This window comes from Triticum aestivum, chromosome 6A, assembly GCF_018294505.1.
Source record: "Triticum aestivum cultivar Chinese Spring chromosome 6A, IWGSC CS RefSeq v2.1, whole genome shotgun sequence".
Taxonomy (NCBI): Eukaryota; Viridiplantae; Streptophyta; class Magnoliopsida; order Poales; family Poaceae; genus Triticum; species Triticum aestivum.
The window spans coordinates 565,482,003-565,508,976 of NC_057809.1; the positions used below are offsets into that span (position 1 = coordinate 565,482,003).

At 49.2% G+C, this 26,974-nt stretch overlaps 4 protein-coding genes across 5 annotated transcripts; 2 read left to right on the top strand and 2 right to left on the bottom strand.

Moving 5' to 3' along the window:
* The first annotated feature begins 2,562 nt into the window (after positions 1-2,562).
* Positions 2,563-5,185, top strand: LOC123128555 (uncharacterized). The gene is made up of 2 exons (XM_044548590.1): positions 2,563-3,663; positions 4,853-5,185. The coding sequence occupies exon 1, from the start codon at positions 2,744-2,746 to the stop codon at positions 3,656-3,658; it is 915 nt and encodes a 304-aa protein (XP_044404525.1). The 5' UTR covers positions 2,563-2,743; the 3' UTR covers positions 3,659-3,663; positions 4,853-5,185.
* Positions 5,186-5,286: 101 nt separating this feature from the next.
* LOC123128554 (ethylene receptor 4-like) lies at positions 5,287-8,440 on the bottom strand. Of its 2 annotated transcripts, XR_006463288.1 has the most exons (3): positions 6,474-8,440; positions 5,820-6,395; positions 5,287-5,732 (listed from the first exon to the last, which is right to left on the bottom strand). XR_006463288.1 is itself a non-coding variant. In XM_044548589.1 (2 exons), exons 1-2 carry the CDS (start codon positions 8,178-8,180, stop codon positions 5,910-5,912), a joined length of 2,193 nt encoding a protein of 730 aa, XP_044404524.1. In that variant the 5' UTR covers positions 8,181-8,440; the 3' UTR covers positions 5,287-5,909. The 2 variants fall into 2 exon arrangements, 1 of the variants encoding a protein (XP_044404524.1); XM_044548589.1 differs by having other exon boundaries at positions 5,287-6,395.
* A 166-nt stretch (positions 8,441-8,606) lies between these two features.
* LOC123128556 (soluble inorganic pyrophosphatase 6, chloroplastic) lies at positions 8,607-14,325 on the bottom strand. Its single transcript, XM_044548591.1, has 5 exons — positions 13,831-14,325; positions 10,244-10,344; positions 9,966-10,147; positions 9,000-9,098; positions 8,607-8,903 (listed from the first exon to the last, which is right to left on the bottom strand). Exons 1-5 carry the CDS (start codon positions 14,217-14,219, stop codon positions 8,811-8,813), a joined length of 864 nt encoding a protein of 287 aa, XP_044404526.1. The 5' UTR covers positions 14,220-14,325; the 3' UTR covers positions 8,607-8,810.
* An 8,354-nt stretch (positions 14,326-22,679) lies between these two features.
* Positions 22,680-25,650, top strand: LOC123131057 (WAT1-related protein At1g44800). Its single transcript, XM_044550823.1, has 4 exons — positions 22,680-22,980; positions 23,924-23,986; positions 24,097-24,768; positions 25,099-25,650. The coding sequence occupies exons 1-4, from the start codon at positions 22,787-22,789 to the stop codon at positions 25,331-25,333; spliced, it is 1,164 nt and encodes a 387-aa protein (XP_044406758.1). The 5' UTR covers positions 22,680-22,786; the 3' UTR covers positions 25,334-25,650.
* Positions 25,651-26,974: the final 1,324 nt, after the last annotated feature.

Sequence of the window (26,974 nt, forward strand, 5' to 3'; positions counted from 1 at the left end):
TTAAAGAACATAACAGATCATCGATTTCAGCTCGTTAAGCTTAACAAGCTTAACAAACAAGCTAACGAGTTTCACGAGTAGCCCGTTAATCTCGTTAGTAGCAACACACCACATATTTTTATCTTATGTGACAAAGTTTTCGTAGCACCTCAGCCTATCTATTCAATCTAATCTACATAGAGGGCAACAAACTAGTGCATTTCCTTTTGTAGTCACCATCCTCCTTAAAAATCACACCTACCCACTCATCCTATAGATCGTAACACATCAAAATCTGCTAACAAGCACTCGTGAGCGCTCATGAGCTTAACGAGTATCAAACGAGCCAAGCCGAGAAGGGTTTTCCGCTTGTTAATCTTAACGAGCTTAACGAGTCGAGCCTTAACGAGCACGTGCTTAACGAGCACAAGCTTAATGAGCCGAGCAACTCGTTAATCCACCCCCTCACTTCCTTTTGGCTCATCATGTTCTTCAAAGTTCCTTGCAAAGCTATGGAAGACGCATCACGCTTCTCGTCGGCCTTTGAGCTTGTCTTCACCCTCGGCCTCTTGAGCAATTATCCCTCCTCGGCCATGGCAGCCTTCGCTCCTTTCTTCTTACGAGCGGCATATTGGTCTTTGAACTTGGGGCAGTCTTTGATGAGAGACCAATAATGTGTGAGAGTAAACGACTTATTCTTGTGCCAGGCCTTGAAGGCCTCCAAAGATTGGAATGCCTACACAATCAAAGATGAGGCCAAATGCATCAAACATAAATGGCATGCCAACATGAATGGACACTTGATGAAAAAGCAAGAGGTTCATACCAATTCACCAAGGCTCAGGCCGCTCACGGGACGGGCTTGAACGCTCTCAAGAGCGGCACGATACTTGTTGCACTCTTGTTGGATGAACCCCGTTTCTTTTGGATTGGGTTGATGCCGCGGGTGCTCGCAAATTAGTAGGGGGCAAACTTCCTTCGTTCATGAAAGTTCTTGTGAACTATTGTCCAAAAGACAGATCCTTTTTGCTCGGCACCTTTCATGGGATCTTGGCCTATCTCCATCCAACTTTTGCAAATCAAAGTGTCCTCATCTAGGGTGTACGATCCCGTGCGAATGCTTTGCCTCCTCTTTTGTGCCTCGGGCCTTTGGGTGAGCGCTCATTGATAAACACCAATGGCTCGGCCGAAATGTCGATCTTTTCTTCCTCATCTTCATAATACAAGCCATCATCTTCATGCCAAGAGTTGACATGGTCGTCCTCATCTTCATCATGGCCGGCGAATTGAGTGTCTTCATAGTGGCCGCAGCCGTCCTGGCTATGGGTGGCGTCGGGATCAAAATCTTGGGCGTGGTCGTCGACGTGGAAGGCCTCACCACGGCCCTTGAAGATGAAGTTCTCCATGAACGCGTACTCAGGGTCGTCGGCCGTGGGCGTCGACATTGGCATTTTGTCGAACAGCCTGTGGGCGCCGGCCATGTTCGCCGAAGGGAACGACCGGGGCTGCTTCCTTTGCGCCTCCTCGGATGGTTGGCCAGCGCCGTTGTACCTCGGTGTGACGTTGAGGTCGATGACGCGCGCAGGCGTGGCCGGAGCGACCATGCTGCAGACCAGCGAGGTGGAGAACCGTGTCTACCCATGGCCGTGAAGCGGCGGCACATGATACGTCTCGGGCATGATGGACGAGCTCGGGGAAAGGTGCTGCCGAGGACGATCGGCCGACGAGCCTTTGCTGGCTGCGGCCATGGCAGCGACCGAGAGGATGGCCGGCGGGGGTCGACACAACCCTAACATGAGGAGGGCGTGCGCCTTGGCAATGATGGACTCCTTGTCATCGATGTCCGCCTGGTGCTGCGCGGCATGCAGCGCGGTGGCGTAGCCCGCAGCGACCTTCTTCTCCTTATCCTTTGCCCGCCGGCTCCTTCTCTTGGCCGATTCGGGATCAAGCTTGGCTACCTCCGCAGGTGAGCTCCGACCGCGACTTCGTGGTACCCTTCTTCTTCGCCGCGGGGCGCGCGGCCGCGGTCGGGTCACCGGGATTCTTCGGGTCGTCGGCCATGATGGCGCGGGAGAGTTTTGGGCAAAACGGAGGGAAAGTGTGGGCGATCGTGTCCACGACAGGCGGGCCAGGGGAGGACAAGGGCGCGCGTCCCGCCCGTCCATGCGTTGTCCGTTCGGCCGCAAACGCGACCCAAAGTTGGGTCAGGAATGGATCGAAAGCGAACCAAAAAGGCACAACGGTCTGTTTGCTCTCGCGCGTTGGGCGGTCTGTATTATCTGTTTATCCTTTATTATCCCCAAACGGACACGGACTGGTCATTTAGTGTCGTGCGGTGGAGTTGCCCTTACGAACCAGGAAAGGTGACCGATCCTATGCTTGCACCAGTCGACCGACCGACGCCAAACGTTGACAATTTTCAAATCACACTGCGTGGTAGTTTTGTCATAAGTCAAATCTAGAAAGGTCTGAGCAAGTTTACACAAAGTGCATCAGCATCCGCGGCATATATGACAGCAAATGCTTTCCGCGGTGTGTCAGGCAGGAAATTTTCTCCAAAACCAAACCGACGCTCACGTTCTGCTGCCTGTCGCTCTGCCTCTGGTCACCCACCCCAGCCCGGCCTCCAGAGCGCCCAACTCGATAACCTCACGAGCCCACGACGCGCACGCCCGTCGCACCAGCACCCGCACGCCGCACGCACCAGCCCCCGCACCCGCGCCCCCGCCCACGCCATCCAAGCCAGCGGCCGGCCCCGAGCGCCATGGAGGCCGACGCGGCGACCCCGTCCCCACCGGGGTCGAGGAAGCGCTCGTCCCGCCCCAGGCCGCGCCCGGACGACGGCCGCCCCGAGCCCTACCCTAGCCCGCGCGGCTCCCCCTCCCGCAGGAGCGAGCGCACGCGCCGGCCCCGCGCGCCCCCGGACTCCGACGCGGTGACCGCGCCCGCCGACCGCAGGGCCCGCGCGCCCTCGCCCGCCCTCCGCAGGCCCGTCCGCGCCTTCCAGGAGGCCGCCGCGCTGGCCGCGCTGGCCGCCAGCGCGCCCGCCGCGTCCTCCTCCGGCGCCAGATCCTACGGCGTGGTCTGGAGCGACGCCGACGAGGTGGCCCTCCTCAACGCGGCGGCCGCCTTCCGCGTGCGCCACGGCCGCGTCCCGGGCCTCCCGGACATGGGCGCGCTCTTCGACGCCATCCGGGGCTCCATCTCCCCGCACATCGACCAGCCCAAGGTGTACTACAAGCTGAAGCGGCTCAAGAGCAAGTTCGACCACGCGGTGCCGTCCGCGGTCGTCAGCCGGCACGAGCAGCGCCTGCGCGACCTCTGCAAGAAGGTCTGGGGCGCCAACTTCGGCCTGCCCGCCGAAAAGGACGCCGCGCCGGAGGAAGAGGAGGACGACGAGGAGGAGGAGCGCGGGCGCGGCAACGTCCCGGACGCGGCAGCCATGCTCCCGGTGGCCACCGAGGTGCTCGATGCGTACTGGAAGACGGACGGCCCGGCGCTGTCCGGGGTGTCCCTGGAGAAGGGGCTGTCAAAGCTAGCAACGGAAGACGCGAGATGGATCGAAGCCAAGTGGAGGCGGCAGCTGGATGCAGAAGTGCACTCGCAGATTAAGCGGCACGATCTGGCCAAGGAGGTCTACGGCCTGCTCCTTGACGCCATTAAGGGCCTCGGCCCCTAGCTCTGGTATGACTGTCAACCCCGCCAATGTTGCATCTGGTCTTCAGAAAACAACTTAGTATGCTATTTGCTTCACCAGTTTAACTTCTTGCTGGGTAATCAGCTTACAGTTGCTATGCATTCTGTTATTTAGTGTTTGTTAGGGTCAATTACAGTAGATTTGCTTTGTAAAATTGCTTGGAAATTGAGTTAGAATATTTTGTGCATTCTTGTTATGTAGTGTCTGGCTATTACTACAATATTTTGTCATCAATGGTAACCCTCTTGTGTGGTAGTATGACTTCGTTCCACAAAATTAGCTCATCAACTGTTCCATCCCGTCAGCTAGAAGATACTGTTAGATTCTGCAATTATGCTCTTCAGTGCGAACGAAGTAACATCTTGTTTTGAAAAACTGCGAAAGATCAGAACTCGAGCGTGCTAAAATAGCTTGGTTTCAGTTTGTTTACACGACTAGGCCCAGATAATTGCATAACTTGGATCTCAGATTTAATTATTTATTCTCTACATCAGACTTGATGATGTCAGTTCTAAATTGCCAGCAACTCCTCAGTTCTTTGTTTTCCTCTACTGTAACCCTTAATTCGATATATCCTTGGAGATCTGATTCTCAAATACAAATGCATCCTACTTCAGCCATCTATTCAACACATTACTTGTAACTGATAAGCCAGGCATAGTTACTGATACAGCCAAGGCAGGAACAGTTTTGTTATAACTGTGCTTCTTCTATGCAATAATACGGTACGATCTATGCAATCTATGTCCCTACCCCACTTGAAATCTTTCAATGTGCTTCTTCTATGCAATGATACTGAGATGCTGTCTGGACTTCTTGGTCTATGCATAATAATGACAGAATCTTCTATCTATACATGGGTAATGTTGGTTTCATATTCCTTAGAGCACCTGTATTATCTAGACGCCATAGTAGACATCTTGTCCCTACCCCACTTGAAATCTCTCCTGAATATCTACATTGCAAAGTCGATACTTCTAGGAATTCTATTTGTTTTGTGACCGGCTGCAGGTTTGCAGTAAAGTTTATAGTAACATCCCAGTGATCTTTCTTGCATTGTCTTACCTGCTGAGCACTCAGCACCACTTGAATTTACTGTCTCTTGTTAAGATATTTTGCGTGAGATATCCTCTTCCCTTGTTTGCATCCACTCATGTTATCCAAACACTCCTGCAGGTACAAGTTGATGAGGTGCGCCGAGCCAGCTAGATCTGTATTCAGTTGCTGAGTTACAAGACCTTATCAAGTAATGATCAGCGCCGACATGCTGTAGCTGTACAATCTGCATGTCTCTGTCTGCTGCGTCTAGTTACTGTCACTTTGCTTTAGGTTCATATAGGTGCTAGTTTTGCTCTTCCTTTAGATTTAGACCATGAAAATGATTCAGATGCTCAGCCGATTTGTAAACTGTTTTGTAACGTCTGTGTCTGCGATGTTAGGGCTGCATTTTTCAACTGTAAGAATCCAGCATCTTTTGGTTTTCATTGCTTGATGGTGTGGTGAAAATAATTTGCTTAACGTGCGTTACTGAGTACCCAGTTCCACGATCTGCCATTAAACAGTTGACTATTTTTCATATGCCATTGATGTTCAGAAGTTAGGCATTCCATGCGTCCATGCCAAATGCATTTTCATATTTTTGTTCTGTTGATGACCAGAAAAGAGGCAGAGAACAATATTGTGCAGATTGCGACTTGTTGCTGTGCTGTTTTGCACGACACTGATCGCAAGTTGCAGTGAGTTTCGCAAGCATCTTCAGTGAGGAAGCCAGATGATGGTACGATCGTGCAAGCAGCAGCAATAGCCAATAAGTAGCAATACAACAGTTACAGAGGACAATACAAGACATTATATACATGCATACAACATTATCAGTTGGAGATTCTGCTGGTTCATCTGCTCCCCTGCTCCTTGTTATTTGTCCCAGGACTCATGCGCTTGGGATATGATGCTGCTATCTTGGTGACTGGTGAGTGTCTGCTGCCCCTCCCTTTTTTTCGGGTTTAGTCTGCGCCCCTTTCATTTTCTTGCGCATTACATTGCATGTTTTATTCTTCTGAAATGAATTTGCGCAAATTACGCGCAAAGTCATTGATATGAAACTATATATCAAATGATCAAATACTTGTTTTTGCCAATTTACCTCTTGTTCATCTCAGAGGCTTGTGGATCAGCTCCCTGTCTTGTGATGGAAACACAAAATGCATTATGCATGAGATGACTAATTTCATCATCAGTTCCGAAGGACTCTGTGGAGCTGAGCTCCCAGCGCCGTCAGTGTAAGGGGTTTCTGGATCAGGCCGTTTATCCCCGAGTGGCGGCACATCTCACGGATGTTGTCGTCGACGGTCACGGCGAGAGCAGCAACTATAAGGAGCCAGCGCCTGTTCTTGAGCCCCCTGATCTGGAGTGCCACCTCAAATGCATCCATGTCAAGGTCCAGGAGGAGGAGCTGGAAGGAGGAGCCGGCGCTCCCCAGCAAGGCCAGGCAATGGGCGCCTGACGACACCGATATGACCTGGCAGCCGAGCTGCTCGAGGAGCTTCTGGGTCACCGCCCGGCTCATGCCGTCGCCATCTGTGAGCAGGATCCTCAGGCCGTTGAAGTGAGGGATGGACGACGACGTTCTTCGGCACACGCGTGATTGCTGCAGCTGGAAGTGCAGGATGAGGGTGATGCTTTCGCCATCCGATGCCGACCGCATGGTACCGTTCATCATCTGAAGAAATGAGGTGAAGGATGAATTAACAACCGGTAGCTGCAAAATTTCCTTCTGGTATACCAAGTGAATACCAACCTGCACAATCTTCTTGCACATGTTGATCTGAGAGCTGGCCGGGCTGCTGGGTGGCTGGCTGCATCCAGTTGATCTTTCCATGGCAACCTGAAACTCAACGCATATGCTACAACCTGCAGACAGATTTGGGCACACCGGGATGCAATCCTTTTGGTCCGCACTGCAGCTCTTGATGGAGAATGAGAGACGCCCTGCTCCATCGCGCCGCTGACCGAGCACATCACCCGCCATTTGCAGCAGGTGATGGAAGACCCTCGTCTCGTCGCCAACGACCCACTCAGGCAAGGCGTTCTCCAGCTGGTACGAGAAACCAGCCCCGCCGCAGCTGGCCAGGCACCCGGCGACGCTCATGGCCTCCCTCATCAAGGAGCGCAGGTCGAACGGCATGCGGTTCACCGTCAACGTCTCCGTGTCGACGTCGTTCATCAGTGCCAGCGACAGGGTGCTCGTCCTGGCAATGGCGTCGGCCACGAGCCTCTGCTCGGGGCGCATGTCCTCCGCCTGCCGCACCATGGAGAGCAGGCCGATGATGGAGTACATCGGCCTTCGCATGCCGTCGCACATGGCGCTCTGGATGCTGTTGATGCCCTCGGTCGCCATCATCGCGTCCTGCTTGGCGTGCAGCAAGGCCCTGTTCTGCTCGGCAAGCCTGTCGCTCATGGCCTGCCACTCCTCTAGGACCGCCGCGTGAGAGAGCGCCACGGCGACCTGGTCGGCGATAACCTGCACAACCTCCAGGTCATGGCCGCTCCACTCTCTGGAACCGGAGCCTGATGCCTTGCTGCGAAGAGCCAACACCAGTATGGCATATGAGCTCGCCACCGGTGTCTTTCCTCCGTCGAAGTTGGAGACCTCGAGCATGGGGATCCGTATGGCAGCCACGGCACCCGGCGGCTGGAGCTCGCCGCTGCTCGCCGTCGCGAGCTCCGAGCCTGGCCTGAGCACCTTGGCGGCCTCGCTTGCCATTACGTCGATCACGTCCGGGTCACCCGGGGAGATGGGAGCCTGCGAGCCGAGCACGACGCGGACGGGGCCCTTGCCCCTGAGGCTGAGCTGGTGCACCAGGTGGAGGTCGTCGCCGGCGTCGCGGCCGGGCATCCAGACGGCGCAGCTGTGGAGCTCGAGGGCGTCGGCGAGGTGGAGCATGGTGGTGTGGAGGATGGAGTGCGCGTCGAGCGGGGAGCTGCGGATGCGGTGGGTGAGCATGCGGACGACGCGGGAGGTGGCCTCGACGCGGCGGCGGATGAGGCCGAGGTCGCGGTCGAGCTGGCGCGCCTTGGCCCGCAGGAACGCCTCCCGGAGCTTGGCGCGGATGAGGCGCGGGATGAGCGCGACGAGGGAGACGGCGGTGGCGAAGGAGACGAGCGCGGCGAGGAGCTTGGCGGCGGTGGAGGCGAGGAGGAGGCCCGAGGAGTGCGGGTGGGCGAGGGAGAAGACGGCGAGCAGGTGGGTGGCGCCGCCGAGCACGGCGAAGGCGGCCAGCTGCAGCAGCAGCCACTTGAGCGGCGCGAGGTCGGCGCAGGAGGCGAAGTAGAGCAGCTCGAGCGGGATGGAGAGGTAGGAGGCCGCGATGAGGAAGTCGCTCACCCGCTGGCACTGCAGCATCGCCTGCACCGCGCCGTCGTCCCGCCCGTCGCACGCGCCGCCGCAGTAGTACCGCTGCACCGCCCCCGCCCCCGCCCCCGCCGCCGCGAAGTGCCGCGCCATTGCTGCCTCGGTCGGTTCTTCCCTCCGGTGGCTGGTCGAGCTAGCTGGTCTGAGCGGTCAAGGCTAATGCATGCAGTAGTATATGCATGCGCGCAATGATTTGGTCGGAGAAGATGCCGACGTGGAGAGAGAGACGCGGCGGTGGCGGTTTGATTCCGGTGCGGTGGCGAGCCGGGGAGAGGACAGGTGTGTGCCCAACGCTGACATGCCCCATGCATCGGGCGCCACCCTGACTAGCCGACAGCCCAGCCCAGCCCAGGCCTTGCAACAGAGGAGGAAGAACTGGGCAAATGAATCTTCTCATTTCTTCGTAGCCACGCACCCTCCTCCCCGCCAGCCCGACTTTCCGGATTTCCAGGCAGATAGATGACCCATTTTCGGCGCAGCCGCGTAAGAACTCGACAAAAGAACATTCAGCCTTGTTCCTTGCGAGAAACTTGCTCGGAAATCATTTTATTCGCTCCACAACCAGGTTATTCATTTTTATTCCTGTTTTAACAGGCACACGGAATGTTCTGCAGATGAAGAAGCTTGTTCGTAGGTACACGTCACGAAAGAGCAGCACGCTTAGGAGGGAGTAGTATGTCACTGAAAGAATGTGTTGTTGGCTTCTCATGGGCCTGTAAAAGGCTAGGCTAGCGAGAGCTCTCCCGCCGGGATTTTCCTCTTCACCAATTTCTCCCATGACTCGTTGGTTTCTTCTATCACCTTCAGGGCATATTCCTGGTTGCGGCAAACAAGGACATAGACATATATTGCATAAATATCTTCTGCGTTTCAAGAGGGTAAACCAAGAAGCTGAGCTAAGATCGGGCTTACCTTGCTTGTGGGCTTGTTGCCGAGGCCGAATCTGTTGGCGGGCTTTCCGTCTGGTATCTTGTAGTCTCTGAACCAGTCTCTGATTGCAGTCAATGTTCCCTGAATAGGTGCCACAATTAGGTTTCAAATCAATGCCCACAGTGGAACTGATCTGAACTTGGTACAGTATTTTTGCAAACTACAAAAATTATTCCACCACTCATCATCTAACTTGGTTGGTGAGATTTTTGAATTGAGCCCTATAAGCCGGAAGGGAGGGAATAGATTGCTAGAGTTCAGTAATTATACCAGGAGTTCAGTAATTATACATGCACTTGTGGTCAGAAAAGCATGTGGTAGATTGCTACTCCCTCCTTTCCGGTTTATAGGGCTTATCTCAACATTTTTGTTTTTTCAATTTATAGGGCTCATCTCCATCTCATTTTTAGTTTCCAAGACACATTAAATCTTTGCATGTAAGAATTAAAAAGGAACACACCAATGCATATAATGTTTCTACTTATCTAGTGGCCAAGCATGCATGCACTGCAATTAATCCAATTTAATGCATGAGTTTAATTGGGGTAGTTTTGTAAAGTACGAGATACATTCCTCCACTCACAAAATGCCTTGATTGATGAGATTTCAGATTTGAGCCTTATAAACCGGAAAAGAGGGAGTACAGTTCAGTAATTATACCAGGAGTACTCTATGTGTTTCCTTTTCAATGCCATGAATGCAACCAAAATATTTTTGACATTGATATCTGGATTATATTGGTTAGGGAAAATGAGTACAAGGAAACATCCAGACGTAGGTGCAACTGAGTTGCTCCCAACTACTTAGCTGTGATCAATACTAGAAACAGAAAACGGCGCTCATATGATATGTGTGCATATCCTACTTTATGTAAGGGTATATAGGCACCAGATACCAAAGGAGAACAAGGACAAACACTAAACGTAAGGACAAGGACATCAATCATACCGGAAAATGCTCCTCGACATCATCTACATCATTCACAAGAGATGCTTTGGGATCATCCAGAGAGATGGCCACAATTTTCCAGTCAAGCTCTCCCTCGTCGATCATTGCTAAAGCTGCCAATGGTTTCACCCTAAGAACATCCCCAATATTGGCCCGTCTTTCACCAATCTCGACAACATCAACTGAGAAAGAAGTTCAAGGGAAATATTTATTACAGTGGATAGAGCTAATATAAAAAACATGCTCATAGAAGATAGTAAAACAGAGAAGTTAACTACCAGGATCATTGTCTCCAAGTGCTCCTTCAACATCAGCATTTGCAGCTGTCGGGTCCTCCCATGTCTGGGGAAGTAACCCGTAGTTCCAGTTGATGTTGTACCTAATATAACAGATGATATCAGGAATAGCCACACACAGTTATCAACAGGGGCATTAGTTGCATAAACTCATTATCTCAATTGCCTTGCCAGCAAGCAGGGGAATTTCTCACTTGAAGCTTGTGTCAAATAAAACCTCAACAAGAAAATAAGTACTTCAATAAGGGGCAGTTTGGTTTGCACATCTAAGATTAGGCAAGTTTGACCAACTTAGGTGGGTGTTTGGTTCAAGCCACGCCTTAGGCAAGCCATACTAGGGCCCCGCATGACATACACACAAAAAATGTGGCAAGATTGCCTTAGGCTTGCCAATTTGTGGCTCTCATTTTGTTGAACTAACCTTAGACAAGCTTGGCAAAAATGCGTGGCAAAGTGTGGCAATATAAGGCCTAGAACCAAACAGCCCCTAAATATGCACACTAACCCCTTTTCAACAGGAACCAAGATAAGGCATGAAAGAACAGCTTAAAATTTCTTTTGTCAAGAAAAACGACCAAGCACACTTAAATATTCAACAACACACTTCAACTTGAACCAGTACAACCTAGCTATGGTCAGTAAAGTTTTGGTGGCATTTAATCATAGAGATTTTTAAGAGCACTCTAGATTTGATTTTGTATAAATATGAACAGTGTATCCTCACGAGATCTGCTATTTTTTAGATGGGCATATGAAAAAAGGGAACCAAAGTAGAGTTAAAAGTGATCCCACTGCCATACATAGGAGAATATAAAATCTTGAAGAAGTCCCTAAAAGAGATAAGTCCATATAACAACCATGAACTCTGAAACCGCCTAAGATTCAATCCTGAAGGCCTGAACTATCAAAATCGGCTGGGAATCAACCCTCCCCTCTCCTCAAACTGGTTTTTGCTGAATGGGCCTGATTTTGATGCGTTAACCGACCAGTCAGCAGCCACATAAGCAAGCCCACTTAAAATATTTTTTGACCTAAAAATGGAAGTGCCCATAAAAAAATGAAAAATATCTATAAAATCAACACTAATATAGTGATCATTCTGGGAAAGGTTCACACATTTTTGCCAAAATGATTAAAAGTTACACTTAAATTACATTTTCGCCCCCTTTTATGGTCAAATTTTGACCAAAAATTGAAAACATTCTGTAAAATTAACACAAATATAGTGATCATTCTGGAAAATTTTCACGCATTTTTACCAAATTTAAAATACACTTAAATTACATTTTCAGCCCCTTTTTTGTTCAAATTTTGACCAAAGAAATGAAAGTCTCCATAAAAAATTGAAACCATTCTGCAAAATTAACACTAATATAGTGATAATTCTGGGAAAGTTTCACAAGTTTTTGGTAAACAGATTTAAAACTACATATAAATTATATTTTCAGCCCCTTTTGGGGTCAAATGTTGCCCAAAAAAATGAAAATGTCCAGAAATAATTGAAAAACTTCAGTAAAATCAACGCTAATACAGTTATAATTCTGGCAAAGTTTCACACATTTTTGCCAAGCAGATATAAAAATGCAATTAAATAACATTTTCAGCCCCAAATTTTGACAAAAAGATGGGAGTGTTCGGATTTTTTTTAAATAATCTGATCAACACTAACATAGTGATCATTCTGGGAAAGTTTCAAACATTTGTTCCAAACAGAATTAGGAATGCCCTCAAATTTTGACCAAAAAAGGGGCTGAAAATGTAATTTAAGTGTATTTTTAAATCTATTTGGCAAAGAAGTGTGAAACTTTCACAGAATGATCACTATAGTAGTGTTCATTTTACACAACTTTTTCAATTTTTTTCCTGGACACTTCCATTTTCTGGTCAAAATTTAAGTTAAGCGGACTTGCTTACTGGGATGCTGACTGGCAGGTCAACGGATCAAAACCAGGTCTACTCAGCGAAAACCAGTTTGAGGAGAGGGGATGGTTGATTCCTAGCCGGTTTTCATAGTTAAGGGTTGAAGACGGTTTCAGAGTTCAGGGTTGAATCTTAGATAGATGGAAGAGTTCAAGGTTGTAATATGGACTTCTCTCTCCCTGAAATAAAACATATGGCGGCCTCTATAGCCTTTCTACATTGAAGTAAAGCTTCCTGACAGTGATTGATGCAAGAGTACTAATCTCCTATTATTTCTCCACTATACCACAAAGGAAAGCACGAAAAGAACTACCACTCTGCCGGTTTTTCTTCCAAAGTTACCTTTTAAATAAAGGACAACAACAGAACCATCGGTTGGTGCAAGGTTTGCTAATATAAAAAAACTACAGTGACAATCAAAGATCCTGTGTTTGTCTTCATATTGCCACTTACGGTTACGGACAATGACAATCTACAGTGAAAAGCAAATATCATGTATTTCTCTTCATATTGCCACTTACAGTTACGAACAATGACAAGCAAAGATCATGTGTTTGTCTTCATAAACACAAAATGACAATCAACAGTGACAATAAAAAGCTTAGTTGTAGACATTCCACCACAACACTTTAGTTGGTACCACTAGAACACATATATGAACTATCAGTACAAGTGCAAGTGTTTCTCTTCATATTGTCACTTACAAATCTTTCAATCAAGGTTAAGTTGTCTGCCAGCAATTCCACAAAGGATCATCAAATTGCCAGAAAGTACACGAAATACATCTTCATATATGCCAATTTGCATAAAATTGTAACCCTTAAGGTTAGGCCAGACAACAGACATATTTACTCACCAATAATTCCATAGTCTCAGCCATAAAGGCGAAAAAGACTGTAAACATTTGACTGGAGACTACAACTACTCTCTTAATCCTACCACAAATTCGAGCCACCCATTACGGCAATTGAATTATACCAGCCAAACTCATGAGAAGGATGTAATCTCCAACTTAGTTCTCATGGCCACTAAATTTCTAAAAACCATAACCATAAACTTTGCTACTCCCTCAGACCCAAATTAATTGTCACATCTTCGGTACAACTTTAGTTCAAAGTTGTACTAGAGCTGCGACAATTAATTTGGATAGGAGGGAGTACTAAAATTGTAAAGGCGCCAATATTTTTTCACCAAATTCATATCATGGGGATGGTATCCTCCCTCTTTGTAACACACTGTTTTATCCTCTTAAGGCACTAGAACCAAAACCGAAATAAGAGTTCTGGTAGTGCAGCAGTAAGTCAACAACTGTTACTCATCTCTAATCTATTACATTCTTCGTTCCTAAGATAGGAGTAATAAGCTTGGAAATTTGGTAAACTCATGGCATTCTCTTCTTGTCGATGAAACCTCTAGCCCACTACTTCTTTCCATTTAAAAGGGCCTCACAGCCCCCAATTTCATCAGAACAGCAATCAATTTGCCTCTAGACATCTGGCCTCTAGCCCTCTACTAAACAATCCCAATCATTTCGCTCGCTAATATAGCCCCAACTTAAATTTGTGTGACACGGAAGACGCAATATTTATCAGCAATAACGTAAATTATGGCATTTGGGGTCGAAATTTCCTTGGTTTCAGAGTCCTTACGGGTAGTAACGAAGGTTGCCCTTCTTGGTGTCCTGCTTGATGGGCGTGTAGGCCTCGTCGGTGGCGACCTCCATCTTGGCGCTGCTCTCCTTGGGGATCTCCACGATGAAGTGGAACGCCCCGTCCCCGGCGCGGAGCGGCACGTCGTGCCACGGGGACACCTTGCGGTCGGCGCCGTCGACGAGGAAGACGCGGTAGTCGAGCGTCTCGGGCTGGCCCTGGTCCTTGGGCTTGAGCTCGGTGGGCCTGAGGAGCGCGGTGGTGGTGAGCCCCGGGCGCTGGAAGCGCACCGCGGTGCGGGGGCGGCAGCTGCTGCGCCGGAGGGCGACGCCCGCCAGGCGCGTGAAGCGGGTCGCCGCGGTGGCCGACGCCGTGACCGCCGTCGCCATTCGGGGTGTACCTGGGGGGTCGCCGCCGGGGTAGGTGAGGAGCGGGTGGAGGTGGCGGCGGCGGCGGTCACTGCGGACTGGAAAGTGGAGCTGCGGATGACGAGGCGATGAAACTTTTTGCGGATTTTGCGTGGTGGCTACGGGCTGTGCTAGGTGGGCCCTATCCTGACAGATCTCGAGAATATTTTCATGGGCCACGTGCAGGCCTTGTTCGTAGGGTACGCCTAGGCCCATTTGGATGCTGGGCTAAAAAATGGGCTCCCAGTGTGGTACGTGCTTCCATTCGTCGTCTTTCCTCAATTCCCCATCTGTATTGTGTTAAAAAAACTCATTGGACTAAAAAAACAATCATTCTCCGTTTGGAACACCAGAAATTAGAAATGCACAAGAATGTTGTTGTTTGGATGGCACGTAGAAAAAACAGATGAATTGTGGACACAAAGAGAAAGAAAATGAAGTAAGATCTCATGTATGGTTTTCCTCCAAAATTTATATGGAATAGGCCATTCCATAGAAAAAAAATCAAAGAAATGTAGATTAACAATTTCTTTGTTCCAAATGTTACCACAGAAATATTTTCTATGTGAATCTTATCTTCTGAAATTTCTACGCTTGTCTTTTGTACCAAGCGGGGCCTTAGAATCTGAAGGAAAATAACTCATGTTATCGTCATCTTTTCACATGTATAGATAGAAAACACTAGTGCTGTAGTGCACATAGGTGTGCATACAATCACACATTACTTACTAATGAATAGAGTTGCGAAGTTTCAAGATCGACTAAATCACCATATGCGCCTCATTGTTGATAGTATATTATGACGATCTCACTCAGAGAACAATTTAGCATTACTTGGACACATGGGACGCCAAACAATGATTGTTTCTCACCTAGCCGCCTCTCGTTTTCCTTCTCCTTCCCCCACACAAGGTGGCTAGGGGTTCTCCCTCTTCTCCAGCAAGGCCGCTAGCTATTCCCCTCTGCCTCCAACTGCCATTTAGGCGTGAGGAGACGAATCGGTTCTTCATGTGATGTGTATTTTCAGTCCATGTAGGTTTTTGTTCATGTGTCTTGGCGGCGACAACGCCGCAGAGATGTTGAGGTGGCAAAAACATCGTGAAGATGGAATAAGTCCCTATGGCCTCCTTTCCGTCTCAAAAATGTTTTTTCCAATGTTAGTGGCGGGCTTGTCAGGGTGTGGTCTCGTCCCGTGGATATGGGTAACCAGATATTTTGGGTGATGTGATGGTACCGACGATGGCGGTCAAAATGGTCAATCCCAATGTTGGATCTAGGTGAGTGTGAAGGTGGAACGAGAAAGCCTCCTCTCTTTTGTAATGCCTCATATGTCTGTTCTTTTTCCTTCCCATTGGTGGTTCCGCGACAAATCTCCAACAACTTATTCTCGGTATGCGTTGTTGACCCACATTCTTTTAGCGTGTAATTTTCCATGCCTCTCGCGGCATGTTTCTATTGCGATTCCTCTAGCACATGGTGGTGTGTGTTGTTGATAGATATTCCAGTGCGATTTTTACAACTGCTCCTTACTATAGTTTTCTGCGATGATGAGGTCAGTGACGTTTGCTAATAAAATGGAGTTGAAAGACTGTGAAGACTATGATGTATTTTCTTATTTCTTGTTTGGGTCTTTCCGTGGGTGTTTGTTCTGAAAAAAAAAGAACAATGAATGGTTATCGTATTGTGGTCTACTCATGAAAAATAGAAGGCAAATAGTGGAAATTGCTATTGGAGCTCGGTCTTTTTCTTGTGGGTATTGGAGCTCGGCCTTTATGAAGTCTTTTTTTCTGAAAGATTCAAAAGGTGAGTTTTTTGTTTTAAAATTTTCAGCAAAATACACGTGTACATATGGATGCATTCTGCATGTTTGTAAAGTTTCATGATGAAATAAATTTTGCACAAAAATCACAAAATATCTTTTTCAGCACTTGTTTGAACTTAAATAAGAGTTTTTATATATAAAACAAATAGCAGGTTATTTCTGCCTACAAGGTCATGATCGATTCTTCTTGCTGGTGGGCAAATGCCACATCATGGATGCCATGTCACGCAAAAACACCTTCTCCAATCTTCTTTGAGGTTGCAACTTAACCCGTATCGAAAGTTGAAGGTTGTGCAGTAAGCTTAAGTTCAGGGTTGAACCTCAAACCATATGGTAAATTCAGGGTTGAAAAGTGCAGCACCTTCTCTGAACTTAAAGAACAAACAGTCAAAATCAGCAAGAACAAAGCCTTTTGCAGCACGAGGATACTTCATCAGAACATGTTCTTATCAGAACAAGCGTACGGTGTAATTTTTATCAGCAAGAACAAAGCATTTTTCATGACGAGTAGACTTCAGAGCAGGTCCTTATTCAGAACAAACGGTCATAATCAGCAAGAACAAAACGTTGTGCAGCACGAGGAAGACTCGAGAGCAGGTCCTTATTTAGAACAAAAGGTTCTAACATCACTAGAACAAAAGGTCATGAATCAGCAAAGAAGAAAATGTTGTGCAGCACGAGGATACTTGAGAACATGTGCTTGATCCTGAAGACGGCATCTGAATCAGGAACCACAGAGGCAGGTAGCACAGAATCGTGGTGACAAGGGAACGGGTCGAGAACTGACGGTGCGTGGTGGCGTCTCCAAGTAGAAAGGTCAAAATATGAAACATGTGCATGCAGCGATCACTATTCAGTTGAGTTGGGCATCGATTCTTTGCGAGCGAGTGAATCAGGAATCAGTTCGGTGGCGGTGTGTCCGGCTGCGTCGGTCTGCATGCCAGGTTCAGTTTCCATTTGCAGGAACATACTCGATGACTCCGTTCAGGAGAGGCAGAGGGAATTTATGCTTGGCCACGAACGCTGTGGAAAGGATTTTCCTTTTTGAGGGAAATGCTGCCGAAAGGATGTTTGGCGAGGTGCATTAACGTCCGTGTGGGTTGGCTCAGCAGCAGGGGAGGAACCAAGCAAGCACCACGTTTGTCTGTAAAAAAGGGGGCAATACTTAGCTAAGTACATTTTGGTTGTATTTAAGGTCGGAGTCGAAGTCACGCACCGATGAATGTAAAATGCCTACGGAAATGCTGAAAATCCGACGTCAGGTTTTTAGACATGGAAAATCAAATGTTTTTCATGGCAATTTATGTTGCTGTAAGAATGGTAAATTTAGTTTGCAAGCATGGCAATTTCTTAGCAAAAGTATGAAGTGAAGTGAATTTGCCATGCTCGCCAACCAAACTTGTCATCCTCAACAAACATAATTTGCCATAAAAAACATTTGATTTGACATGTCTAAAGATTTGAAGTTCCTTGCATATTTGGTACCAAAGTCTAAACGCGCCGGGGGGGGGGGGGGGGGGGGACAATTGACTTCCTATCATTTCCTTCCCTAACCCTAGGCGGATAGGACAAACTCTTCCCTCCAGTCTTCATCGGCGAACCTGTGAATTCGACTCCACTTCGCCTGCCACTCCTACTGCTGGGGTGAGGAGGGGAATCCCGATGCCTTTGCTTCGGTTGGTAGTTTATGTTAGGTTTTGTTAGTCCTTGCAGTTGGGGCGCTCAGGCGGATGGTGACGCTTCTTCTTCGATTTTTTCTTCCGGGCTCCAATCCTCCTCAAGTTTGTCTGGCTGAACGTAGTCGACGGAGCTCCAATGTAGATTCCTGTCGTCTCCTTGAGACGGTGAGGTTAGGGTTTCTCGCCATGTGGCGAGATTTGGTGTCAGATGATTTAGATATATGTAAGGGTTCAAGGGCGACAATTGCGGCTTCATGTCTCCATGGCGTTGGTCCTTAGGGGCCTGTGCATGAAGACTTCCCGGCTGTCATCGACAAGGTCAAGCTGGGTTCGTTAGGGGAGTGGCGATAGCGGTGCGTCGGCGGCTTGTTCTGACGACAGCAGTGGTCTCAAAATCTTAATGTAATTCTTATTATGTTTGAGATGCTTTGTACCGTCGGTAAACTTTTATAATAGATTTGATCCTTTTCGTAAAATAAGTACTTTGAGCAATAAATATTTGACGCTGAACTTGATTATTTGATATTTACCAGCACGGGTACGGTTACAATCCTTCATCTATTGTAACCTTTTGAAACAGAGAAAGGGATGAATTTCAGCCAAGCATGCAGGCAGGCACGCCAAGCTTGTGTGCACCTGTCTGTCATGCACGAGGGAGTGAATAAGAGCTGGCCGAGGATGCCACACCGGCCGGCCGGATAAGATGCAGAACAAGAGTACGTAGTAGGGTTTTTCATTCGTTCCAACAACAAAAGACAGCATTACATTTATTTCCTCGCTGCAAAAGGAAAAAAGCAAGCAGACGATGCCCCGGGGTGGCCCTGCAACTCCAGCCACGGGTAGTTTAAGATGACAGGGCATGCATCCCGGGCTTCAAAAGCCGGAAATCATTGCCGCAAATGACAAATGACATCGCCGATGGCTGCTGCTCTGCTTGCGAGCACTGGTAGGGATTGAATATTGGAAGAGAGATATCTTCGTATCGGCTGTGCCATCGTCTTCTAATGACAGGGCTAGCATTGCCATTTGTTTAGTTAATCTGATCTAAAGTTGCAAAGCTTTGGGCGGAAGCGGCTGGGGCTCGTCCATCATGTATCGTACGCAGGCAGGAGTAGGAGTTGGCAGGTCGCTGTAGGTCTATAGCTACGACGACTTGCTTTGGTGAGACGACCGCCGCCGGTGGGTGGTGGCGGCGGCGGCCGTGTTGTTCTACCCAGGGAGAAACGCCGATTGTATGCGAGAGTTGGCCACTGCAATGGGCCTACGTACTTTCCTTTTTCCTTTTGTCTTTCTCCCGGGATCACTGACATTGACCGGCGAGAGAAAGCACGCCGTGAGTGCGTGTGTGTGTTTCATGCCCGCCAGACCACTGATATCCCATTCCCATGGGAACTGATCAAGGCGGTGTGGAATGTGTGATGTAACACACGATCCGGTTAGTCTCGTGGTAATGCCGGCTAGAGACAAGATCACCATCTGTCCATTTGGATCAAATAGTACAGTCCGATGTGGCAGCCAGTCAGACTATACTGTGTAGTGGTTCAAATAACTAACCCTAGCCACAAGAGATCGAGATCACTTCTCTCTTTCACGTGTACCGCACGGAGCGGTGGATATGGTACCTTAATTAGTTATTATGCTGCAGCTTAGTGACACATTGTACAATACTAGCAAGATGCCCGTGCGTTGCACGGAATATTAAGATACATTTGTATGAGTAGTTTCTCTTGTGAGAGAAAAAGATGAACGAAAGAAGAGTCCTTATCTGCAAATGTGAAGAGAGGTGCAGATATCTTTTTGCAAAATTGCCATAGTTTGCTCTTTAACCGTCAAATATATACTGAATGGTCTATATTACACGATGACAGATACATCATCATACCAACTTGATTTTTTATAAGAGTAGAGATAGAGTGTATGAGTTCTTGACGTATGCCGGCCAGTCAGCTTAGCAGAGAAAACAAGAACCGAAGCCGCGAGATGGTATAATGGAGAGGCCACAACCTCCACCGCGTGTACGTTCGTGTCAAACCAAACACAGCTCTATCCCTTAGAGCATGTCTAACCGGTCCCTCGTTTCTTCTAAAAAAAAGTCTAACCGGCCCCTTATAATTTAAGTCTGAATTTTTCATACTCCCATGTAGATGCACCTTAGGGCATCTCCAGCCGCGCTCCTAGGAAGGCCTTTCCAGGCGATTTTTTCGCGCCGGCGCCAAAAAAACGGCCCAGTCACGCCTCCAGAAGCCCGATTTTCGCCGGCCTGGGCCGAAAACAGCGCCAGCGGACTCAGGCCGAACCCGGCGCGCTGGGGGGCGCCCGGGGGCGCCGGGGTGAGCTGTTTTGGCACGAAACAGCCGCGGGCCCGCCGCGTCAGCGACACGGCGCCTCGTCTTCCCCCAACGGCCTCGGGGAATCAATGCCAAGGCTGCCGCCGGTCAGCCTTGCCATTGATTCCTCACGGGCGGCGCGTCACGGGACGGCGTGTCGACGCCTCCCCTTCCTCGCACGCGTACACACGGGTGCGGCGCGGCTATATAGCTGGTGGCCTGCACTCGCCTGTGCCCACACCAGCCCCGCCCCCCGCCGCCGCCCAGCTCCTCCCTCTCCCTACCTCTCCCGAGCGCCGCCGCCCAGCCCCTCCCTCTATCTCTCTACCTCTCCCGAGCCCGTCGCCATGGCGGAACGCTTCCCCGGAGACGAGGCGGCGGCCAACGGCTTCGGCCGCCGTTCGCTCCGCGAACAGGAGTCCTGGCTCCTGTTCCAGGCGAACATCCCGGCGCCGCCGGACATGCGCGCCGGACCGACGGGGTGGAGGCTCAGCGCCGGGGGAGTGCCCATTCCCCCGTTGCCCGACGTCGTGGCGAAGCCGAAGTACTTCGCCGAGGAAGTCGAGGTCGTGTGCGCCTCCCTCACCGACGCCCAACTCTCCCTCCCCCAGTACGCCGCCGACAACCACGCGGCTTGGGCGGCGTATTTCGAGCGCCGCCAGCAGCAACGCTTGGCGTTCATCAACGGCGCGCCGGTGGTTGGTGGCCGGCAGAACAACGAGGGGCGCCACTTGTGGTGGGGCGTCCCCGGCCGCACACTCGAGGACGTGCTGACGTACCTCGAGGGCGGCAACGACCCGCCGTTGGCGTACCCGGCGAGGGCGGCTGCCCCAGCGCAGCACCGACGCGCCAGGCCATGGGCGCCAAGGAGGTTCGGGTCCTCCTCCTCCTCTTCCTCCTCCTGATCTTCATCGCACTCCTCCGGCACTCCGGCCCTGCTCGGCGTCAAGGCCGAGCCTGCGGCGGAGACGCCGCTCGGCCGGCGCACTCGCAGCGCCGGCATCGTCATCAACGAGGGCGGCCGGCGCGCCTACTCGTCGGCTCCTCCTCTGCGCTTCGTCAAGCCAAAGACGGAGCCGGGGCTCGCGCCGGTGAAGATGGAGCCGGGGCTCGTGCCGGTGAAAAGGAGCCGGCCGCGCCGATGACGACGGAGCTCGACGACGACGACGCGGCCCTGGAATGGGCGCGCAGGGACTCCATAGCGATGGAGAAGGAGCGCCTGGAGAAGGCGAAGGAGCGCCAGTGCGCCGCCCTGCTTCGCTTCGCGGAGCGTTGACGCGGCCGCGACGAAGGCGGAGTCGTCGTCATCTGCGACAGCGACGGCGACGACGATAATGCGCCGCCACCAGTCCGCCATGGCGACGCCGAGCAGGGGTCCAGCAGGGGCGCCCGCGTCAAGGAGGAGAAGGCCGACAACGACGATGGCGGCGACGGCGGCGACTTCAGCCAGTTTTTCCTTTAGATTAGTTTATGTATATGTGCTATGTAATGAAAATCCGCGAACTTCGTCGAAATGTGCCGAAATTTATCGTGTTTGGCCGAATTTTATCGTGTTTAAGCCGAACTTCGCCGAACTTCTTTTATTTTAAAACGTGCCTGGGGCGGCCCTGGGGCCGGCGGCTGGGGACCAACTCGCCCCCAGGCCCAATTTTTGCGCCGGCTCACCCCCAGGCGGCGATTTTAGGCGCCCCCTGGGGGGCCAACGGCTGGAGATGCCCTTATACCTAGACCACCCAGTTTGCATTAGGACCCGTATTATCTTCACATATGAATTTTTTTTTGCTTCTTCGAAACAAGAGAACATTTGACCTTGAAACTTTGCAGCTCAACGATATACACTAGTGTGATGCCACTCTATGCATAAAATCTTTCTGATTTTTTTATGAAACATAATTATTTTCAAATTACAAATTTTCAATAAGTTGCATCATTTTAAAAATTTCCTGTTGCGTCGTAAAATCCAAAAACATTTCTTCACATGGTAGTAATGAGTAGTATTATGCATATGATATTAGTGTATAATACTACCTTCTGAATGCATAATATAATATATTCATGTTGTATTTTATTTATTGCCATGCATGACACATAGTAACATATCATTTATTATGATACGATATCATGATATGATACTTAACCCTCTCTTTTTTCATTTAATTTTATGACACCTCATCAGAATTGACTAGTTGGCATGCATTGATAGTACGCTGATCCGTGTCTAGGTTAGCTATTACACACACCATGCACGCACGCATTAACATGGATGGTTGTTGGTACAAGAGCACAAGTTAGCTCTAGCAAGGGGCAAAGTGAAGTAAGCCTCAGCTAATGAGCCCAGTTCCCACAGACGTTGACTCTGTCGGCTTCAAATTCTTCTCCTTTGCCCGTTAATGGAATATCAAACTGGGAATGGAACATACAGCTAGGCTAGCACTGAGACAGACCGGGCAGGCGCATCCGTGACTCGGATCCACCGATCGATGGCTACACCACGCTTTGCATCCACCTCCTGAACCCTGGGTATGCGTACTGCGCGCAGCAGCGTTGGAGCCTCTATATAAACGAGACAGCAGCCGCGGTGTGAGCTCATCGCCTCATCGGTCACATTGCTTGCGTAGTGGTTACTTCCCGTCGAGCTACCATAGCAACAAGAGAGTGAGTGAGAGAAGAAGAAGAGGACTAGCTTGGAAAAGTTTGAACTGAGGAGAGATCGGGAGGATCATGGGCATGGGGTGGAAAGTTCTGAGCGATGTGAAGCCGTACCTGGCGATGGTGCTGCTGCAGGTGGGGTTCGCCGGGATGTACATCGTCGCCGTGGCGTCCCTCAAGCGCGGGATGAGCCACTTCGTGCTCGTGGTCTACCGGAACCTCGTCGCCACCGCCGTCATGGCGCCCTTCGCCCTCTACTTCGAGAGGTAACAACTCATCTCATCCACGCACCTCCCGTACGTGCATATCATGGCATCGTTTCGCATGCATGCGTGCATGCCAGTGAACCGCGCGTGCATGCATGTTCTTTGCCAATTTTTCCTTGGACAAACATTTAGCACATGCGCCGCTATACAGTAGTACAGTCTACACAATATGCTATAGATTGGAACTGTGTGAGCTCCCACAAGCATGCATATGCACGTTCATGTAGTTTTTGCCTCACAGCTGCAGCGCTTGCACATCAGTGATGACCCCGAAATGGCTCGATTATCTGTTCCAGTTCTCGTTTAATTAGTTCAACAAAATTCCGAGGGAGGGACAATGTACAACGCCAGCTTGCCAATCGTGCTACCTCATGGGCACCCCACGATCGAGCATGCACACACGTACAATTTGCCCACTTCGTTCTCATTTTTGTCTCATTTAGATGCATTGTTCTTTTCCTTTTACCTGGAGATACCTTATTCTCGATACCTTATTCACGACCGACCAGGGCTTATTCTTGATACTTTATTCTGTTTTGCACCGGCAAATGAGAATAATTGTCACACGCGTTATAGTTATACCAGCTAGCATCTGTGTGTGTGTATATGTACGTGCTTCATCATGCAGCATCGATCTATATATGGATGGATCCATAGAAAATGACACCTGAGCAGGTATATGCGTGTGCGGTGTGACGTATGTGTGCTTACGTACGTGTAAACGCACTCAACAACCTTCCACTAGGCATTCTGCCCTGCCTTGGTTGGTAACATGAATGGAACTCACATGTCAGCTGGAAGCATGCATACTAGCTAGTTCAGTTCGATTAATTTTTACTCTATCTAAATCATGGTTCATGAAAGATCACTAGCTAATTGTGTATTTGCTCCCTCCCGCAATTTTGTGTGTGTATTTACTCCAACGTTCGTATAACATGTGCAGGGGACTGAGGCCAAAGATGACAATCACCATCTTCATCAAGATCATGGGGCTCGCATTCCTCGAGTACGCTCGTATATATGGTTGATTAATTCTATCAACCGTCGTCCAACCATAGTGATCATGTACAAAAATCTTGTTACTGACATGTGGTTTATTGCGTCGTTACCTGGCAGGCCTGTGCTTGACCAGAACCTCTACTACATGGGCGCGAAGCTGACCTCGGCGGGGTTCGGGGCGGCGCTGATCAACATCCTCCCGGCCGTCACCTTCATGCTGGCGCTCATCATGCGCATGGAGAAGGTGCGGCTGCGGAGCCTGCACAGCCAGGCCAAGATCGCCGGCACGGTCCTCACGGTGGCCGGCGCCGTGCTCATGATCCTCTACCACGGCCCCACTGTGCAATTTCCCTGGACCAAGGGCCAGCATCACGCGGGCGGTGCGGCCGCCGGCGCCGATGCAGCGGCGTGGCTAAAGGGGACCATCATGGTCATCGCCGCCTGCGTGGCCTGGTCGTGCTTCTTCGTCCTCCAGTCCAGCACGCTCCGGGACTACCCGTCGGAGCTGTCCCTCACGGTGCTCATCTGTGGTGTGGGCTCGGTGATGAGCACCGGCGTCGCCCTCGTCGCCGAGCGTGCCAACACTCAGGCATGGGTCATCGGCTTCGACGCCCGCTTCTTCACCGCCGTCTACGCCGGCATAGTGTGCTCCGGCGTGGCGTACTATGTGCAGGGCATCGTGTCTAAGCAAAGGGGCCCGGTGTTCGTCACGGCCTTCAACCCGCTCTGCATGATCATAACCGCCGTCATGGGCTCCATCATTCTCAAGGAGGAGATCACTCTCGGAAGGTACACTACATTTTCTTCATTTTTTGCTACCATGTCAGGATGGACAAAGACATATACTTCCTCCCTCACGATTTATTGATCCACATGATTTTTCGGTGACCATATATCTCTCGATAAAAAATGTGGTATATGCTACAAATATATTGTTAGATTTTTATTCAAAGAAAAATCTTTAGTGACATTATTTTTAGAGCATACAATATATATTCTGTTAGTCAAACATATAATTAAAGTTTGACCCAAAATATGAGTGAAACTAATAACCCAGATGAAGGAAGTATTACATTAGTGCAACAATACTAATGATATCCTTTCATTTTTTGCTTTCAGTGTGATTGGTGCAGTGATCATCGTGGTAGGGCTCTACTTTCTCATATGGGGCAAGAGCAAGGACAAGGTCAACCAAGTCTCCGACGACTTCGTAGCTGGTAACAGCAAGGGCGCCGGTGAGCTGCCCTTAACCTCGGTGACTAACGGCAACGGCAAGCAGCACGAGCTCGGGAACGGCCAGTTCAACGGTGGCTATGTACTGAACGTGGAGACGCCGGCGACCAATGGCCACTAATAGCTAGTCAAGGGGTCGGAGCATACGTCGATCGAGCAGTCTGTCTGTCTAACTATTTTCCTGGTAATGCATGCATGCATGGAGACGAGTTTTTTCTTCATTTTTCTTCTTTTCAGATTCTCCCCTGTCATGTGAGAGAATGACCAGCGAGTGCTGGTTATACCAAGTGTAACGGCCGAGACCGCATGTACGTGTCGTGATCGCTTGCTTAATGTAACTTGAGAATGTCTAAAACTCATCTAGATAAGATATAGTTTGGCTTTATTCACCTGACATTGACCTCATCTTTGTTGTTATTGTGGTTCAGTCACACGTGTTATCCCTACACCATCAACATGCATGGGTTGCCATTGGTTATTTTTTTCCCTTGTGCTGCCTTTTCCGGTTGTTATTTGGGCCGGGTTGTGCTTGTTTCATATATACTCCCTCCGTAATGAAATATAAGAGCGTTTAGATCATTAAAATAGTATAGTGATCTAATGTTTTCATATTTCTTTATAGAGGGAGTATCTATTAAATTGAGAAACAGGAAGGAAGAGCTTACCGTGCATCTTCTACACATGCGCCTGAGATGATACTAGAGGATGGGGCGCCACCTGGTGGCGCCACTTGAGGCGGGCTTGTGCGCATTTATCTTGTGTCAGCGCATTCGGCTGTCATATTTTGTCCTTAGTCTCACACATTATATCAATATGGACGTATGCTATAACATCAAGATATATTATTTCCAGATCGAGCAAACATACATATACTATATTATTTGAGTTCAGAACCGTCATAGCCAGTGCTACATCTAATGAGGATATGTGCGACATAGCCAGTGCTACATCTAATGAGGATATGTGCGACTCACCCGGGGAGCATAAACGAGTAAGACAATGCATTACAGTTAATCGAAAAGTGAAGACAAGCTAACATGAAGTGCTTCAGTTTGGCTAAAGAAAGGGACCTCATGAGGCAACAACTAAGGAAACAAATAAAAAGAACACCTTTCAGAGTCCTCCAGAGGCCTGGTATAATCCATTTTCACATCAGAAACAACATGATGCATTTCATAAAAAAAATCTCTTGATCTTCATCTTGATGTACCCAACACAATTGCTATATGGATTTTAGTCAGCTGCACTCCCCACTACTTTTGAACTTCCCCTTTCACACACCGAGCAGCGACTGATGCAAGTTGATCTAACCGAAAACAACGTATAATCGCCTAGTGATGCACTGGACCTGAAAGGCAACTTGCCTAGCATGCACATGGAAAGTGGGATTAGTAATAAAAGAACATACTCCCTCCGTTCCATAATAGTGTGCAATGTTGTGTATGTTGCTGAAACTCACACATCAAAGACAATCTGAATAATAAGTTATGGTTAAAACAAGCAATTGTTGAAGTTAAGTGTGAGTAGATAGGAAGTCACAATTAATTCATGACCATCGAGCTGAAAATGACACCGATAAAGCTAACTCGCCATGAAGAGAAACAACTAATGTGAACCCGAGGTTGTAAAACAAATACTCCTAACCAAATGACCATGCTTCATGATGGCAATATAGTACGATGAAAGTGGAATAAGGTGAAATTTTGTAAGCTACTAAGGGCATAGGCAAAGCTCACACTCCAGCTTATACTGCATGGGAAAT

Coding starts and splice junctions, on each gene's coding strand:
- LOC123128556 (XM_044548591.1), bottom strand. CDS start 14,219: ATGGCGACGGCGGTCACGGCGTCGGCCACCGCGGCGACCCGCTTCACG. Junction 10,345..13,830: donor GGCAACCTTCGTTACTACCC/GTAAGGACTCTG, acceptor CTGTTATATTAG/GTACAACATCAACTGGAACT. Junction 8,904..8,999: donor GCAACAAGCCCACAAGCAAG/GTAAGCCCGATC, acceptor TGCCGCAACCAG/GAATATGCCCTGAAGGTGAT.
- LOC123131057 (XM_044550823.1), top strand. CDS start 22,787: ATGGGCATGGGGTGGAAAGTTCTGAGCGATGTGAAGCCGTACCTGGCG. Junction 23,987..24,096: donor ATGGGGCTCGCATTCCTCGA/GTACGCTCGTAT, acceptor GTTACCTGGCAG/GCCTGTGCTTGACCAGAACC. Junction 24,769..25,098: donor GAGGAGATCACTCTCGGAAG/GTACACTACATT, acceptor TTTTGCTTTCAG/TGTGATTGGTGCAGTGATCA.
- LOC123128555 (XM_044548590.1), top strand. CDS start 2,744: ATGGAGGCCGACGCGGCGACCCCGTCCCCACCGGGGTCGAGGAAGCGC.
- LOC123128554 (XM_044548589.1), bottom strand. CDS start 8,180: ATGGCGCGGCACTTCGCGGCGGCGGGGGCGGGGGCGGGGGCGGTGCAG. Junction 6,396..6,473: donor TGTGCAAGAAGATTGTGCAG/GTTGGTATTCAC, acceptor TCATTTCTTCAG/ATGATGAACGGTACCATGCG.